Below are 17,115 nucleotides of genomic sequence, written 5' to 3'. Positions count from 1 at the left end.
CCTCTTGGCCAATGAGAGCCTAGTTTCAGGAGCCCCATCATCGGTACCATTTGGCTTTTAAGGCAAAAGTAGAGATGCTTCAGCACCTCAGGCCATGGCAGCCAGGGGCAGGATGGGGGCTTTCACAGGGCGGTACTGTGTGCTCTGGGCTTCCCAAGCCTAAAGTCTCCCTGAGAGTCAGGGCCAGGGCTCATTGTGTAAGGTGTCACCACACAGAGGGACAGGCTTTGCGTCCTGGAGTTGGCCTGGTGCCTTCAGCTATGCCTCCAGCAGGCCTCTGTTTATTTTTCCGCTCAGCTGTAGTGTCAGGAGCATCCCCAACAGGGATAAGGAGTCTCACATATAGGGAAAGATCACCAAACACATAGTAGGTACTTTATTTAATTTAATACATTTTTATCTTGCATGTACGGATGATTTGCCTGCATGCATTTGCATGCCGGGTGCCTGAGGAGGCCAAAAGTGGGCACTGAGTTCCCTGAAAGTGGAGTTACAGATGGCAATGACCTGCCACGTGGGTGCTTGGGAATTGGTTCTCTGGAACAGCAGACAGTACCCTAAACTTCTAAGCCATATCTCTAGGCACTATTATTTATTTACTTATTTAGAGACAGGGTTTCTCTGCATAGTCCTGGCTGACCTGGAACTTACTCTGTTGACAAGCCTGGCTTCAAACTCACAGAGATCCGCCTGCCTCAGCCTCCCTAGTGCTGATTTAAAGGTGTGTGCCACTACCTCCAGGCTGGTCCTACTTACTTTTGAGATAGTGTCTCTAGTAGCTCAAACTGACCTCAGACTTGCTATTTAGCTAAGGATGACCCTGAACTCCCGATCTTGCCGCCTCCACCTTCTGAGTGCTGGAATTATAGGCATGGATCACCATGGTTGGTCTATGTGGTAAGGATGGAACCCAGGGCTTTAAGCATGCCAGGCAAGCCCTTTACCAATGGAGCCGCACCTCTGACCCCTATTTACTTACTGAACGACTGCTTTAGACGCTACTGAGCAAACCCTTTACTGGTCTAGATCTATAAGAAAATGGGGTGCTGCTGGCCTGCTCCAGAGCTGTGGCACATGCTAGATGGTGCCCCTTACTTACTAGCTAGGCCATTACATAGAACTTAGAAACCTATAGGGAAATGGAGTTTAGCCAGGTGGTCTAAACCCTGATGGAATAAGACCACAAGAGGCCAAGTACTCCGTTTCTCAGTGGGAGGTCCTCAGGTCAGGTAGAAGCCACTGGGACAGGGGCCTGTCTCGGTTCCCTGCATTTTGTCTTCTTGACCTCTGACCTAGCCCTGCTTCTGACTGCATCTCTCCCCAGGACCTGCTTCCCCCTTGGTTCTGACAGCTTTGCTCTGCGGGACAGGCAGCTGGCACCCAGGTGGTGGCAAGAAAGACTGAGGGCCATTGTTCCCACCGCTGACCCAGAACTGCTAGCTGCCTAATGCTCCCAGGCTCCACCCCTTGTTCTTGCCAGGTTCCAGTGCTGGGCAGAGAGAGTGAGGGGGAGGTGACCACAAAAGTGGTCACTTCCTGCCACCGGGGTGTCACTTCTAAGGCAGACCCAGACACTGAGGAGCCTAGTCCCCTTCTTTCTTGTAAGTTCCTTGTTCTCTTATGATAGCGGCAGGGAATAAAACTGACTTCTGTGGGCTTCTGCTTACCCCTGCCCCATTCCTACCAGCTGGCATTGGGCTATGCTGTGTGAGAAAGTTGGCAGGTACCAGATATCAGCTGTCAGGACTGTCAGTCCGGCCCCAGAAGTGGAGCAGGATCTTGTTGGGGAACTGGGAAGAGCAGAGGCTGAGAGGGACTGGTCTGAAGAAGGCCTGAACTAGGATAGTGTGTGTGTATCTAGTGTGCAGAGCAGGGGTCGAGTGACTGCCCACTCTCACACATCCTCCTGGGGATGCTCCCCGGGCTTTGACTCGATTTCTAAAGGGGTCTCTGACCCTCCAATGGGGGGAGGCTGCTGAGAACTCTCCTGTTAGGAAGGGGGCCAGGATATCATGAGAAGGCCATCAGGGGACTTTTCTTCGAGGTCCTGTCCCATCTTGGGGAAATTATATTTTGCCTGGATTCATTCCCTCTCTCCCCCTCTTCCTTCCTCCCTCTCTCCCTCCCTCCAATGTCCATCCCCTGCCAGCACAGAAGATGATGTGCCTTAGGAGGCTGCTTCGACTTTGTCCTCAGAGGCTTTTGTCTCAGAAGCACCCTTTTCCTGGGTCGAGCCTCTGCCTTCCCATCTACAAGAAGGAAAGACTCTCCCCACCTCTAACTCCCGAGTTGTGATCCTGATATGGTCTCTGGGTGCAAGTCGGCCCTAGATAGGGAAGAGTTCAGGCCATGTGGGAGGTTCCTACTCACCATCCACGGGGGTGCAGGGCTCATACACCAGCCTGTAGCCCTCCAGAGGACCATTGGGGAACTCGGGGGCTTCCCAGGACACATTCACTGAGGTCGTGGTCAGCTCGCTGAACTTGACTGAGCCTGGGGCGCTGGGGGCTGTTGGAGAGACAGCAAAGGGCTTGTGTTTTTCTCTCTTTGTGCAAGTTCAAAGCCTCAGGTTGGGCTCCAAGCAACTAGCAGGAGAGTTTGGGTCCATGCCCGGAAAGAAGAGAGAGTGAAGCTAGGCAGAAAAAGAAGGCAGAAAGGGTCACTTGAGGCCCTTGAACCCTCTCTCCTCCTCCCTTGACATCATTAGCACTCAGCTGTCTAGCATCAGAGGCCCCGGCCGGCCCTGGGACAAAAAAAGCCCTCCTTAAAGATGGGGAGTCTGGATTCTTTCCTATGTGGCTCTAAGTCCTGGCTAGCAGCATGGGACCAGCCACTGCATCCCCAAGGGTCAGTGTGGGGCAAGACCATTTCCTGGCACCGTGGGGAGTGTCTTTCAGCAATCCTGCTAGAGAAGGTGGGGGTGTCTCTGTCTCAGAGTGGGCGCTAAACAAGATGTCAGAACTCCGGAGACATGGCCTTCCTTTCATCCCTGGGCTGCAGGGCTTGTCAAAGAGACACCACGCTGTCAGGAGGAGCCAGGCCAAGGACAGTCAGATCCTCTGGAGGAGATGTTTTCTTGTACTGAGACCCCTGGGGTGAACTCTGAAAACATGGAGATGGACGATTCTGGTGTGTGGCAGTGGGGGTGGGTGGCGGGAAGCATTCCTTTGCTCCCAGCATCCCAAGCTGGTTGGGTGGATGGCCAGGCTATTATTGTCCAGTGCTGCCTCCCACCAAGTCAGAACTAATCTTGACAGCTTCCGGCTTCATCTCCCCTGCTGTCTTTGAAGGGAGGGAGGTGAACTCAGGGTCCTTTCCTGCCCCTCCCCCCCACTCAGGGGTAGGATACGGGACAGGACATTCTGTTCTACTGCTACAGCTCCGGAAGCTTCTAGTGTCCCCGGGGTTCATATTGAGCATCGTTGAGATGGGCCGGCAGACAGACAGATGGAGGCTAGCACACCCAAGTTCAGCCTCTGGCTGAGCTGGCGGAGCCGGTGGAGGAAAGGCTCCTCTGGAGTGGGGGCTTGTCCCAGAGAGGATCCTGGTTAGGAACTGTCTCTGGTAGCTTGCTTTCCTTAAGGGTCATGGGAACCACAGCTAGGGGTGCATTGGGCTAGAAAAGCTGGTTTCGGTTGGCTAGGGCAGAAGGTTGTCCTTTTGCCTTCTGTATCCATAGTCAATTGGATCTAACAAAAATCTGAGGATGCTTGTCATATATAAAATGGTGTCACTTTGGCATATAAGCTACACACATCCTTCTTTTGTGTTGTTGGCAATTAAAGCCAAGACACGTATCGCATCTCTTAGGCTAGGCTAGAGGTACCTCTGAGATCTCCTCTAGCCCCTTCCGTATACTTTCACTCTCTCTAGGTTACTTATGATTCTGGGTGCAATGCAATGTTGCTAAATAATTGTTATGTGGTGTTGTCTATACATTTTCAGTCTAGATACTTTTGTTTGTTTGTTTTTTGAGGCGTCCTTGTGTAGCTCAGGGTGACCTTGAACTTGCCGTGTAGTTGGAGGTGACTTTGATCTTACCTATTTTAAAGGCTTGTTTTTATTTTCCTTTATGTGTATATACGTCTGTGTGTATGTTACATGAGCGCAGGTGCCCTCAGAGGTCAGACAAAGGAGTTGGATCCCTTGGATTGAGGCCGGAGGGTGGTTGTGAGACGCCTGATGTGGGTGTTGGGAACTGAACTCTGCCTTCTGGAAGGGCAGTCAAGTGCTCCTAACCGCTGAGTCATCTTGACAGTCCTGACTTTGAGCTCTTGATCCTCCTGGCTTCCCCTCCAAATGCTTAGATTACAGGGCTGTGGTGCCACACCCAGGCAGAAGCATTTTGGGGACTATTTTCCTTTCTTGCTTGGTTGAATCTGCAGATTTGGAGCTCACGGATTTGGAGTGTTGACTGTTTACGCTGGAACAAGTCCACATTGGAAACAAACAAACAGAAACCCCCCGAACTCCCTTGGATGGCTTTGGTTCCAGCATCTGCTCTTTCCCCTATGGTTTACCAGGGAACCCTGAGCAAAAAGCATGTTTTCTGGGGTGACCCTTGCCCATTGTGAAAAAGAAGGGACACTGCTCTGCTCACCCCGGGACTTACGGGGGGACCCAGTGTGACACTAACCAAAATGGTTTGGGACACCTCATGACAAGAGAATCTGCACCCTCTCTCCTTCCTCTGCCCTGTCCTGTGTCCGGTCCCCACCTGGCCTCTCTGCCTCTCCCCCTTCTCCCTCCAGTCTCCCAGTCCAGAAGGCAGAGCCAGTTTCCCCAAATATAAAAAGATCTACTTCTCAACAGCTCAAAACCTCCCGTGTCTTCCTATTACACTTAATGCAAATCCCCATCCTCCAGACCCTTGGAGACTCACCCCAGTTCCTAATCAGCACCCAGTCCTGTTCTCTAATTCCCTCCAGCCCCCAAGCCTCTGCACCTGCTGGTCCTTCTGACAGGAACCCGGCTTCCTGCTCTGTCTCCAGAACTTCCCACTGCAGCGAGTCCTCTCTCATTCAAATCTCAGATCAGATGTAGCCATCTTGGCCAGGCTACATCTTGTGGGCGGGCCTGTCCAAAGCTCCCCATACCCCGCTCCTCTTAGACTCTCCATCCTTACCACTCTCTGAGCCAGCTCATCTGTGTTTGTTTATGATCCGTGGCTCTCACTAGGATGCAGACATTGTTTTCTTTTTTTTCTTTCTTTTTTTTCTCTCTTATTGTTGCATCACCGGGATGAAGCAAAAGTGTGGGCTCATAGAATATAATAAACATAGGTGGGATGAACAAAGACAAGGAGACAAAAGAAAGGAGGAGGAAGCCAGGTAGGGGCTGGGAGTGGAGGCTAGTCCCAAAGCTGAGACAAGGTGGGTAGAACAGGCTGGGTGAGATCTGGGGTTTGTCTCCAGGTTCGTGGTGAGAGTTTCTTTTTTGTCTTGACTTATGTCTAGAACCTTCTTGGCAGGCTGGGTTCTCTCTCTGCAGGGCATCTGGAAGCAGGGCCTGGTTATCAAACCCAGCTTCCTGGCTGCATGAGACAGCTCTGATACCAGGTGTGGTCTTCGTGTCCCCCACAAACCAACCTCCCCAAGACTTCTCCCTACCTGCTTGCTGAGTCTGGCCTCGGGTGGGGGTGCTCCGTGGCCCATCCCCCGCAGCATTGAAGGCTGCTACGCTGACCATGTAGGCTGTGTAGCCTGTCAGATTCTTGAGCTTCACACTGTTCTCAGCCAGGAAAAGCGTCTTCACCCTCTCGGTGAGGTTCCTCCGCTGAACTTCCCAGAAATAAATCTGTGGGGACCCCAAGGATAGTGGGAGTGAGCAGGGTGAAGACATTAGGTTTCCCCTCTGTCTCTGCCCATCGCAGGGTTCAAAGACACATCTGCCTTCAACCAGGAAGTAGCTAAGAGCTCTTTGAGAAAGGTTCCAGAACTTTCCTTTTAATAGACAATGTCTAGACGGGAAACTGTATATCATGGGTCACTGTGGTTGGTATCTGTAGCATACGACACAGACATGTTAACCTCAGGATAGGAATCTGTCATTCAAGAGTGTGAGCTGTAGAGGTGAGAGCAAACATGGACTCTGTTTCGTGTGTGGGGCACAAGTACCTGGGAATGCCAGGAAATTGGTGAGGAGCAGAGAGCCTCTGTCCTGACCACATCAGCAGCTGCAGGCTACTAAGACCACTGATGATGCTCATGCACGCACGCACACACACACACACACACACACACACACACATGCATGCACATTACAGTTGTGTGTGGTTGTGTATAATCCAAATTTGATACACATAGCTATGCCAGTTTACAAAGCCTGCTGCAGGGGAAGGCTGGAGTAACATGACATTTGGTTCGAGGCTGAATTCTGATAGCACCATTTGCTAGCCATGTGACTTGGTCAGGCATGATTTCTCTCAGCTACAGAGGGATGGAGGACTCCTACTTTGCAGGGTTTCAGAACCATAGGCTGTAAGAACTGAAAAAGTGGGAGTAGGGCTTCCCTGGGGAAACTGGTCAGCTTTTAAAGATATGGCATGTTTGTGGAAGATTTTAGGTCCTCGATGCAGCAGGAGCTTCCTATGGAGTCTCCAGGCACTCTGCAACAAGCATGGGTTAGTGCTTTTAAACACACATAGAAGATTCTCAAACTACACTAGGAATGTTGAGCTGGGACCCTCTGTAAAGCCTGGAGTCCCAAACCTTGCACAAGATCAGAGATCTTTTGGCGCCACCTGCTGGCCAAAGAGGTTTCTGTACGCCGTTGGCTTTTCATTTTCTCTATACCAATAAAAGTGAGAAAGAGCTAATAAAAGTGTCCGCCCCCAGCATGTACAAACGGCAGTTAGGACATCTTGTTACTACAAAAGCCTTGCTTTTCTACTACCTTGCCTCCTTTTTTTTTCTTGATTCTTTATATGGGGAGTTGCGGTCTTCATTCATAAAATCACTCATCCATCGACTATGAGGCCACTACAGCAGCCACACAGCTTCGGCTGGAGTCAGAGTTCAGAAAGCTCAAGGCTAATCTTATGGATCTGCACACTCCCCCCGAGCGCCAGCAGTTTGCTGAGCATGCCCAGAGGACTGCCTGATTCTTTTAGCCAGAGGCGAGGAATAGATGGAGTCTGGGACCTCTGTGCTGACGTGCTGGGGGAGCTGGAACAGCCATGGAGACTGAGGAGGGGCGATGGGGCAGCGTGAGGAGAAATGGGCAGGAGAAGGCTGTGGCTCAGCTGTGTAAGGTATGCCACTGCAGAGACAGGCAGGGCGAAGCCTGGGATGGGGTTGATGAAGAACAGGGTGCGTTTATCAGCAGCCTCAGCAGGATGAGGTTTGGAGGGGTGGTGGGGATGAGAATCTACTTGGAGTGAGGTTTGGGAAAGTGAATAGAGGGCAGAGCAGGAAGGGCAGTGAGCCTGGGAGACCATCTTTGATTTCCCCCCTTCCTCTCCTGCCCCTTCCTCTCCCCTCCCTCCTGGTCCCTCTCCCTCTGCTGAAGATGAAGCTTAGGTTTTATGTATACTATATCATGTCTGTGTATCACCGGAGCAGAGTAAACTGTCGTCAAGCACTTTAAAGATGAGCTACGTCCCCATCCCACGGATGATGGCCTTGAATTCTCCAGTAAATGGACCAAGCAAGGAAATAATGAGACATGAACAAAAACATGAGGTTAGAAAAGGGCATTAAAAGACGAAATAAGGGCCGGGCGGTGGTGGCGCACGCCTTTAACACTAGCACTCCAGAGGCAGAGGCAGGCAGACGTCTGTGAGTTCAAGGCCAGCCTAGTCTACAGAGCGAGTTCCAGGACAGCCAAGGTTGTTACACAGAGAAACCCTGCCTCAAAATCCCCCACTCCTCAAAAAAAGGGGCAGGAGAGATGGCTCAGTGGTTAGCAGCACTCTTGCAAAGGACCTAGGTTGGTTCCCAGCACCCATATCTAGTGGCTTACAACTTCCTATAACTCTGGTTTGAGATTTTATGCCCTCTTCTGGCTTCCTTGGGTTCCTGAACGCACATGGTAGACACAAACTCATGCCGACAAACACATATTTTATGTATAAAAATACTAAACAATGAACAAAAGAAGAAACAAATTTCAGAAAGCCTTTATGACCTTCTGTGGGTGAAGGGCCCCAGTGGGAGATACTCAGTGCTTCTGGGGGGACAAGGTTGATGGCTAGGAACCATGCGCTTGGGCAGGGCAGTGTCAGGGTGTAGCACATACAGAGACAGGGCACCTGTTTGCCGCCAGTAGACCTTTGTAAGACGAGGATACACAGTAAAAGGGACAAGGGGGGTAAGTCTGGATCCCGGTTCCCAGTTCCCTGGTTGATGGGTAGAGTGCCCACTCACAGGGAAGTGGGTATATACCAGGCTGAGGGCTCCAGAAGGAACCCCACTCCATCTGGCTCCTCTGTGTCTCGGGCACCTAGAATCACACCTGACACATGGTTGACGCTCAACAGACCTATGTCATGTGGGGCGATACCTGATACAGATAGGGGCTGGAGCGGCAGTCAATAACCCTGATTCCTATTCTTATCTACTTGTTTTTATTACCAGACCATTTCCTTTTCCTTTTTCTTTTTCTTTTTCTTTTCTGAGACGGTTTCTCTATAGCTTTGGAACCTGTCTTGGAACTCATTTTGAAGATCAGGCTGGCTTTGAACTCACAGAGATCCGCCTGTCTCTACCTCCCAAGTGCTGGGATTAAAGGTGTGTGCCACCACTGTCCGGCCCCAATTCCTTTAAAAACTTTTCTGAGGTATAGTTGACAAAGTTTTAATGTAATAAAGATATATAATTAATGTCCTTATTTATTTATTGCTGTTGTTTATAGTGCTAGAAACAGAACCTAGGACCTTGGCAAGCATGCATCATTGTAACTTTTTAATTTTATTTTATTTTTGAGGCAGGGACTTCTGTAACCTGAGCTGCTCTTGAACTTTTTTTTAAATATTTATTTATTATGTATACAATATTCTGTCTGTGTGTATGTCTGCAGGCCAGAAGAGGGCGCCAGACCTCATTACAGATGGTTGTGAGCCATCATGTGGTTGCCGGGAATTGAACTCAGGACCTTTGGAAGAGCAGGCAATGCTCTTAACCGCTGAGCCATCTCTCCAGCTCCCTGCTCTTCAACTTTTTATGTGACCTGGAGCCACTACCTCCAAAGTGCTGGGATTAAAGGTGTACACTGCCACAACTGTTTCAGGCCTGCTGAGGGTTGAGCCCCGGGAATCATGCATGCTAGGCAAGCACTCTACCAGCTGAGCCAAACCCACAGCCCCCCCCCCCCCATGTTTTGATATCCACAGAACCAGTGGAACATCGTCACACCAAGCTAATTGGCATCCATCAGCTCAGACAGTTAGCTTTTCTCATGCGCAGTGAGAAGCTTGAAGAGCTAGCTTCTCTGGGTATTTCAGGTACACACTACAGCTTTATTAGTCATGGCTAAAGTACTGCAAGACCCAAGAGCTTAGATGCCTGAAACTCTTTTGGCTAGGGGTTGTTTTTGATTTCTGTGAGATAGTCTCACTGAAACTCACGAAGGCCTGGAACTCAACCATGTAGCTCAGGCTGGCCTGGGATCACTCTAAGAGGAACTTGGATCCTCCAATAGGAACTTGGAGTGATCCTCTGCCTCAGCCTTCTTAGCGCTGGGATTAAAGGTATGCACCACCATGCCTGGCTTAAAATGTTTACCCTTTGACCAGCATCTCTCCAGCCCTTCCCTCCTCTGGCAACCACCTTCTACTTCCTGGTCACATGACTTAGACTACTCTATTTGTTATTGTTGTCCATGGACTCTGATGTATAAGTGAGGTCACGCAGACCAGTCTTTCTGTGTTTGGCTTATTTCACTTAACACCATGTCTTCTGGGTTCATCCAGCTTTGTGGCAGGAAAACAAATGGACCTTTCCCAAACGAAAGAAGACAAATAAATGGCTAAGAGGAACCTGGAAAGCCACAATGACCAGCTGTGCACCGTGACACGTGACTATAATCACAGCACTTGGTGGAGGAGGTAAGACAATCAAAGCTAAATACCATTCTTAGCCATATGGTGAGTTGAGGACCAGCCTGGGTTACATGTGACCCTGTCTCAAACAAAGCAAATTGCAAGGGCCTGTCCTGTAGCACCTACGGTGGTGGCTGTTGTCAAGATGTCAAAAGAAAACCAGCCCTACGGAGTGAACTTAGAAGACTCCCATGCCATTGCTGAAAATGCAAAATGGCACAGCCACTGTGGGAAACAGTCTGGAGTTCTTCAAAGAAAATTAAAAATAGAATTGCCATATGATCCAGCAATCTCATTTCTGGGAATGTATCCAGAAGTATTAAAATCAGGATCTTGAAGAAGATATTTATACTCCCGTGTTCACCGCAGGAAGATCCACAGTAGCCATGATGTAGAAAACCCAGGCACCCTATTGCATACCTGTCACCTGGCACTTGGAAGTAGAGGCTGAGAGTCGTAAGTTCAAGGTCATCCTCCAATACATAGCTAGTTTGAAACCAGCTGGAGCTAACCTAAGACCCTGTCTCAAAAACAAACACAAACCAAAATCCTCTTCTAAATATTTGTCAGTGGGTGAGGAGACAAACATGGTGCTTGTGTGCATAGACAGTGGAATATCATTTTGCTTTAAAAGGAGGCAATCCTGCCACTTGCAGTAACACGGGCTACATTGTCCTCTTGTGAGTTTCATGCCATCTCTAGATTGCTAAGAACACCTAATGCGAGGTCAAGGCTACGTAAGCTGTTGTCGCAGCACAGTGTCTAGGGAATAACAACAGGGAATAGGGAATATGTCAGACCCAACATTTCCCTCCAATGTCTATGATCCTCGGCAGGCTGACTCCACGGCCTCAGGAGAGCCTGTGGGAATAGACAGCTGTACTCCCCGGCCCCTGCCCTTTCTCTCACTTCACTCCCAGGAGGGCACTGAGATGGGAAGCTGAAGGGACCAGGGGGACTCTGCTGTTTCCTATTGTCCTGACGCTGGTTGTTTCTCCTGTCTTTATTTATTTATTTTTTCCTGGAGAGGAGGGAGGCAGTGCCGTGGATGGAACCCAGGGCCTTGTGCATGGTAAGCAGTAATTCTATCACTAACGTTCTCAGACCCTTTTGGTTTGTTTACTCTGATATAGTCCCATGGAACCTGGCACAGCCTTAAACTAGCTGTATGGTTGAGGAGGGCTTTGAACTTTTTTAAAAAAATAATTTATTTTCTTTTTATGTGCATTGGTGTTTTGCCTGTGTGTCTGTGTGAGGGTGTTAGATCTTGCAGTTACGGACAGTTGTGAACTACCATGTGGATGCTGGGAATTGAACCCAGACCTCTGGAAGAGCAACCAGTACCCTTAATCTCTGAGTCCTCTCTCCAGCATGGAGTTTGAATCTCCCTGCCTGCCCCTTCAGAATACTGGGATTATGGATGTGCATCACCACAACCAATTTATATCTGTTGTTTCTATTTTATTCTGAAATTTTAGTTATATGTGCATGTGTTTGTGTGTGTGACTGTGCACATGAATGCGGGTGCCTGTGGGGGTCAGGGGAAGGCGCCAGAGCTCCTGGAGCTGAAGTTATAGCCAGATGTGGATGCTGAGAAAAACAGCAAATGATCTTCACTAATGAGCCATCTCTCCAACTTCACTCCTGTTATTTTGGAGTAAGAGTCTTGATAGGTAGCCTAAGCTGGCCTTGAATTCACAATTCTCCTGCCTCAACTCCACTTTCCACTCCAGTACTTGATGATGGGTGTGTACTGCCATGCCTGGCCCAGTGGCTCTCTTTCCATCCATCCACCCACTCATCCAGCCACCCATCCATCCATCCATCCATCCATCCATCATCCACCTACTCACCCATCCACCCATCCATCCATCCATCCATCCATCCATCATCCACCTATGCACCCATCCATCCATCCACTTACCCACCCACCCACCCACTCACCCATCTACCCACCCACCCATCCACCCATCCATCCATCCACACACCCACTCACCCACCCATCCACCCATTCATCCATCCATCAACCCATCCATCCATCCATCCATCCATCCATCCATCCATCCATCCATCCATCCATTTTTTTCTCATTAATTTTCAAGACTGTAACACTGGCTGGCCTTGAACTTAAAATTCTCCTGTCTCAGGCTCTCTTACCATCTGGACATGAATTACAGGCATGAACCGCCATGCCTAGCCTTAATGGTTCACTTTTTAATTAATTAGTTAAAAATTGAGACTCACCACATGGCCCTGGATGGCCTGGAACTCACTACGTAGATGAGGTTGGCCTCAAACTCACAGCAATCTGCCTGTTCCTGCTCCCTGAGTGCTGGGATTAAAGGTGTGTGCACCCATGGCTCTGCTGGCTCTCTTTAGGGCCAACTTGACTATATTTATTTTTTCTGCAGAGGACTAGCTGATCAAGGTTTTAGGGTTCGTAGACCTCTCAGCCTCTGCTGCAAATATTCAGGTCTGCTCAGCACCTTCTTGTGCAAAAGTAGCCATGGCAATTTGTAAACACATAGGCATGGCTATAGCCCAACAAGACATTACTTATGCAAAGACAGCGGGCCAGATTTGGCTTATGGGTTACAGTTAGTAGGCCAATACTGTTAAATTGAATTATCTGGCCTAATTCTAGGATACTTTTTTCTTTTTTTCTGGATAGGATCTCACATAGCCCAGAGTGACCTCAAGCTCACTAGGTAGCCAAGGAAGAAAGGATGATCTGGAACTTCAGAACCTTCTGTTCCTGCCTCCTAGTGCTAGCATTACAGATGTGCACTGTCATGCCTGGTTTATGCTAACTGCAGACTGAACCCAGGGCTTTGGGTCCAATCAATTTAACTACATCCCCAGACCCTCTGATATCTTAGATAAAACCAATCAAGATCCACAAACTGGGGCTCAGAGGTTAAGAGCACTGACTGCTCTTCCAGAGTTCCTTAGTTCAATTCCCAGCAACCACGAGGCAGCTCATAACCATCTATGATGAGGGCTGATGCCCTCTTCTGGTGTGCAGGCAAGCAAGCAGACAGAACATTGTATTATAAAAAATAAATAAACCTTAAAAAAAATCCACACACCATCTGGGTTGTAATCCTCTCTTAGCACCCCGAAAAACTGCTCCCCGGGCTGTACCGGCTCTGTCTCGCACCAGGAGCTGACAATTCTCGTTTCCCTCCCCTCAGAAGCAGTTTCTCCTTTGCACTCTGAGTCAGCATCATTCAGGCTCCCCCTCAGGGCTCAGGTTTGGGTATTTGTTTTCCATCTGTGTCAGCGCACAACCTACATGCTGAGCACTCTACAGTGCACATCTCTGGGGCGGAGCCTTTCTCCTAAGCCCCACTACAGATTCGTAGTCTCTCTTGGCGGCCAGCAAGACATTCTGAAGTGGAAGCCAGACTCCAGGTCTCCCTCAGCTCCCTCCTCCTTTTCCTTCCCTGTGACCGAGGTTCCATCTTCCTGATGCTCCCTGGCTGTGGGGCTGTCCATGTTCCCGCTTCTTCCCTCACACCAGGGTCATCTGTCAGAATCTACCAGCGCCACCCACTTCCCCTTCTTCTTCCAGGGACTCATGTAGCCTAGGCTGGCTTTGAACTTGCTATGTAGCAAAGGATGATCTTGAACTTCTGATGCTTCTGCCTCCGCCTCCTGAGTGCTGGGGTTACAGGTGTTTGTTGCAGGTGTCACACACAGGTGTTACAGGGGTTATAGGTGTGCACCGTCACAGCTGGATATATGGTGCTGGGGGCAGAGCCCAGGATGTCACACATGCAAGGTAAGCACTCTGGCAGCTGAGCCCCCCGCCTGCAGCCTGGATGCAGATGTGGACACATCAGGTCCCGTCAATGGGTGCTGAATGCCACAGCACTGATTAGCTCGCATCAAGGACACGACAGTTCTATCCCTAACTTCAGACTCATGTATTACTTATATTTTCTGGAAGCTGAAGGCATTTTCTGTGTTCTCTATGGTACCTGGGCACTCACACATTTCCTGGATCTGTAGTTCAGTTCACAACTTTTAAACCTCAATAGTCTGGTGACTGTCACACTGTGGCTGGCTCCACCTGACACCTCTTTTCCCTCCAGAGGCATATGCTATGGATGCAATATTTTGTCTTCCCAGCTGGCACTCCTGGGCAAAGCCTTGAGGGGGTATCACCCATCTTCAGAGCTTCCTTGGCATAATGCCTCCCTCCCCCTTCTTTCTCCTCCTCCAGCCTGGATGGAAAAGCTTCCTATGGTAGGTTTCGCCTTACATCAGGGTGGCCTGTCTCCACAGGTTGTGTGACAGAGAACAGTGCTTCACCTTGGTGGACTCTCATTGTCATCTGTGGAATGACAGGCTGGGCCAGCAAAGCCATTGGATCCTGTGGTTTGCATACCCAGTGCTCCCAGGGCCACTGCATGGGGTGAATTTTCTGAAATACCATCCAAATATCAGGAACCAGTCTCCCCCAGACACTGGCTAGGGAGGCAAGCTTCCGTCACAGCCAGGGGCTGTGTGCTCTAAGGAATGAGGTTGGTTAGCTCTTTATTTTTCAACACTCTGCCTCCTCCCAGGACCTGGCCATGTGCTCCACACTCTGTCTCCTCCCCGGACCTGGCCATGTGCTCCACACTGTCTCCTCCCGGGACCTGGTCATGTGCTCCACACTCTGCCTCCTCCCAGGACCTGGCCATGTGCTCCACACTCTGCCTCCTTCCAGGATCTGGCCATGTGCTCCACACTCTGCCTCCTCCCGGGACCTGGCCATGTGCTCCACACTCTGCCTCTTCCCCAAGACCTGGTCATGTGCTCTGCACTCTCCTCCTCTGGGACTCGGTGTGTTTTCTGCTTTCTGGCAAGGTGGAGTTGGGCACTGGATTCTAATACCTGTTAGTTTGTGACCTCTCCAGACCACATCAACTGGGCCACAGTTTCCTCATCCATAGAAAATGGACCTTAATGGCCACAATGTAGCCTCCAGCAGTTTAGAGGGTTCTGCAGATAACGAACCCCACCATAATAACACAGCATCCTGAATCAGAGACGGCCTTCAAGCCGATTTTCAAATATTGCCAGTGGTGCTTGGCAAACTGATCATCTAATCAATATCAGGGCCTAAGAACCCGTAAACTTTTAAAAAGTTTTTTTGAGACAGAGTCTCATGTAGCCTAGGTTGGCCTGAGACCTTGAACTCCAGTCCTTCTGTCTCTACCTCCCGAGGGCTGGGGTTACACAGACCACATCTGGCTTATGTGGTGCTGTGGTTTGAACCTGGGGTTTTGTGCAGGCGAAGCAAGCCCTCTACCAACCAAGCCACATCCCCAGCCCCTACTCCTCAGAACTCTTAAGTGGCTGAGGGGCTGGAGGTGGTAGAGCTGTGCACTGTGTGCCTTAGAGCAGAATAAGCCGAGGTGTGGTCTGAGTTCCTTGGACCAAGCTCAGTCCGCCTCAGAATGTAAGTACATTCTACAACACCACAGTATTTACTTCCGTCAGCTGTGCGGATAGCCAAGGCCCCCCCCCCCCCCCCCCCGTGTGCAGTGGAGCCTGAGGGCACACACGGGACTGTGATCAGAAAGGGTTTGCTTCGGACTCACCCAACCCTTCCCCCACCCCTTTGTCCCTCTGCACCCCGGTTCCTCTGCCGCATCACCCGTACCTTGTATCCTTGGATGTCTCCATTCTGGCTGTCCAGTGGGGGTGGCTCCCAGGTCACATCTAGCTGTGTGGCTGTAGCACTGTGAATGGCCACGTTCTGGGGTGCTGCTGTGGGCACTGGAGGGCATGAAGGTTGGTGAGTGAGCTATGGAAGAGGAAGGAGGTGGCTAGGGCAGGGTGGGGACCCTGGGTGAGTACCTGGGACTCACCTGCCTCCCCGACAAAGACCTCTTGTGGTGGGCTCAAGGGTCCCTCCCCCACAGCGTTGTACACGCTCATCCGGATCTCATAACGCTTGTGCTTGCTCAGATCTGTGGGCGAGAGTGGGAATCAGGAATGCAGGTCATAGAGCCCGTGGAGGCTAGAGCTACTGACTGGAGGGAGGAGGATTATCTACCATTCTTAGTGCCCTATGTGGCATTGGGGAGGAAACAGGTAAGAGGCAAGCCTTAGATGTTTGGGCTGTACCCTGCCAACAGAATTTAGGACACAAAGCGGCTCCTGCTCTAGGGTCATACAGACCATTGCACCTGCAAGTGAATAGTGTTGAGACTGAAGGGGGTCATATTAACAGTCCTGGCCACCCTGGACCAGAGGGCCAAACCTTCCCACTACGGCAGACGCAAACCATTTCAGCCATATTTCTGCTGTGTCCTACCTGTCCCTATTCACCAGCTCTTTTATTTTCCTACTCTTTCAGGGACCAGGGATGGATCCAGGCTCTCCCGAAGGCTGAGCACAAGCTCTACTAGTGAGCTGTGCTCCCAACCCCCACCCCACCCCACTGGCTCAGTCCTAGAGGGGAAGTGCTTATGGAACATGAATTCTGGGTCAAGAAATCTCATGTATTAGTCAAGTGTGGGGGAGGAGGCCTGGTGAATGGAAGCTGCTACAAGAAAATGGGTTCTGTTGTCCTGGATGGGAGATGTGATCCCTTTCCCTGGTGGCCAGTTGGCCCTCCCATACTCTGTCCCTGTCTTCCCTGTCTCCTTCCTACCATCGTTCCCCAGAGTGGCAGTTCTGTCAGTTCTGTCATGGAGTAGGCTCATGTTGAGGAATAAAGGGCAGTCTAGACTCTGAGGTTGGCTTTTTCTGATCAGAAGGCCATGTGTGCGTGTGTATGTGTGTGTGTGCACGCGTGTGTGTTCATATGTGTGTGTATAAGAACCCGCTGAGGCTTCAGAAACAGAGAAGGCACAGAGGTGAGCTAGCCACATAACTATAGGAGCCTCAGAAGGGCTAGGGAGACAGCGAGGGCCAACATTCCTTACAGGCGTCAGGTCAGGTAATAGCAGTAGAGGCCTGCCTACCTGTCCTGTAGTAGGCTTTACCTCCTGCTGTTCACCTGCTGGTCCCTCAGCCACTCACATCTATATTTTGCTACTCAGCGTTGATAGGGCCCTGCTTCCCAAGCTCCTAAG

At 50.3% G+C, this 17,115-nt stretch overlaps 1 protein-coding gene and 1 long non-coding RNA gene across 6 annotated transcripts in view; one reads left to right on the top strand and one right to left on the bottom strand.

Moving 5' to 3' along the window:
• The window catches only part of Sdk2 (sidekick cell adhesion molecule 2), a 276,319-nt gene that overhangs the window by 20,889 nt on the left and 238,315 nt on the right, over positions 1-17,115 (bottom strand). For all 3 annotated transcript variants that reach the window (XM_087909821.1, XM_087909823.1, XM_087909820.1), the window contains 4 exons: positions 15,904-16,005; positions 15,696-15,811; positions 5,610-5,796; positions 2,371-2,508 (listed from right to left, as the gene is read on the bottom strand). In XM_087909821.1, coding sequence (XP_087765947.1) covers positions 2,371-2,508; positions 5,610-5,796; positions 15,696-15,811; positions 15,904-16,005 — 543 coding nt within the window. The remainder of the gene's footprint in view (positions 1-2,370; positions 2,509-5,609; positions 5,797-15,695; positions 15,812-15,903; positions 16,006-17,115) is intronic.
• LOC148120762 (uncharacterized) lies at positions 1,480-16,774 on the top strand. Of its 3 annotated transcripts, XR_015738720.1 has the most exons (6): positions 1,480-1,601; positions 9,911-10,045; positions 10,409-10,495; positions 11,067-11,111; positions 14,330-14,459; positions 16,395-16,774. It is a non-coding gene; the product is annotated as an uncharacterized LOC148120762 (long non-coding RNA). The 3 variants fall into 3 exon arrangements; XR_015738719.1 differs by lacking the exons at positions 10,409-10,495; positions 11,067-11,111; XR_015738721.1 differs by lacking the exons at positions 10,409-10,495; positions 11,067-11,111; positions 16,395-16,774 and adding an exon at positions 14,611-15,548.

Source organism: Myodes glareolus, chromosome 9, assembly GCF_982192425.1.
Source record: "Myodes glareolus chromosome 9, mMyoGla1.1, whole genome shotgun sequence".
In the NCBI taxonomy this organism is placed as follows: Eukaryota; Metazoa; Chordata; class Mammalia; order Rodentia; family Cricetidae; genus Myodes; species Myodes glareolus.
This window is presented reverse-complemented; position numbering and strand designations above follow the sequence as displayed.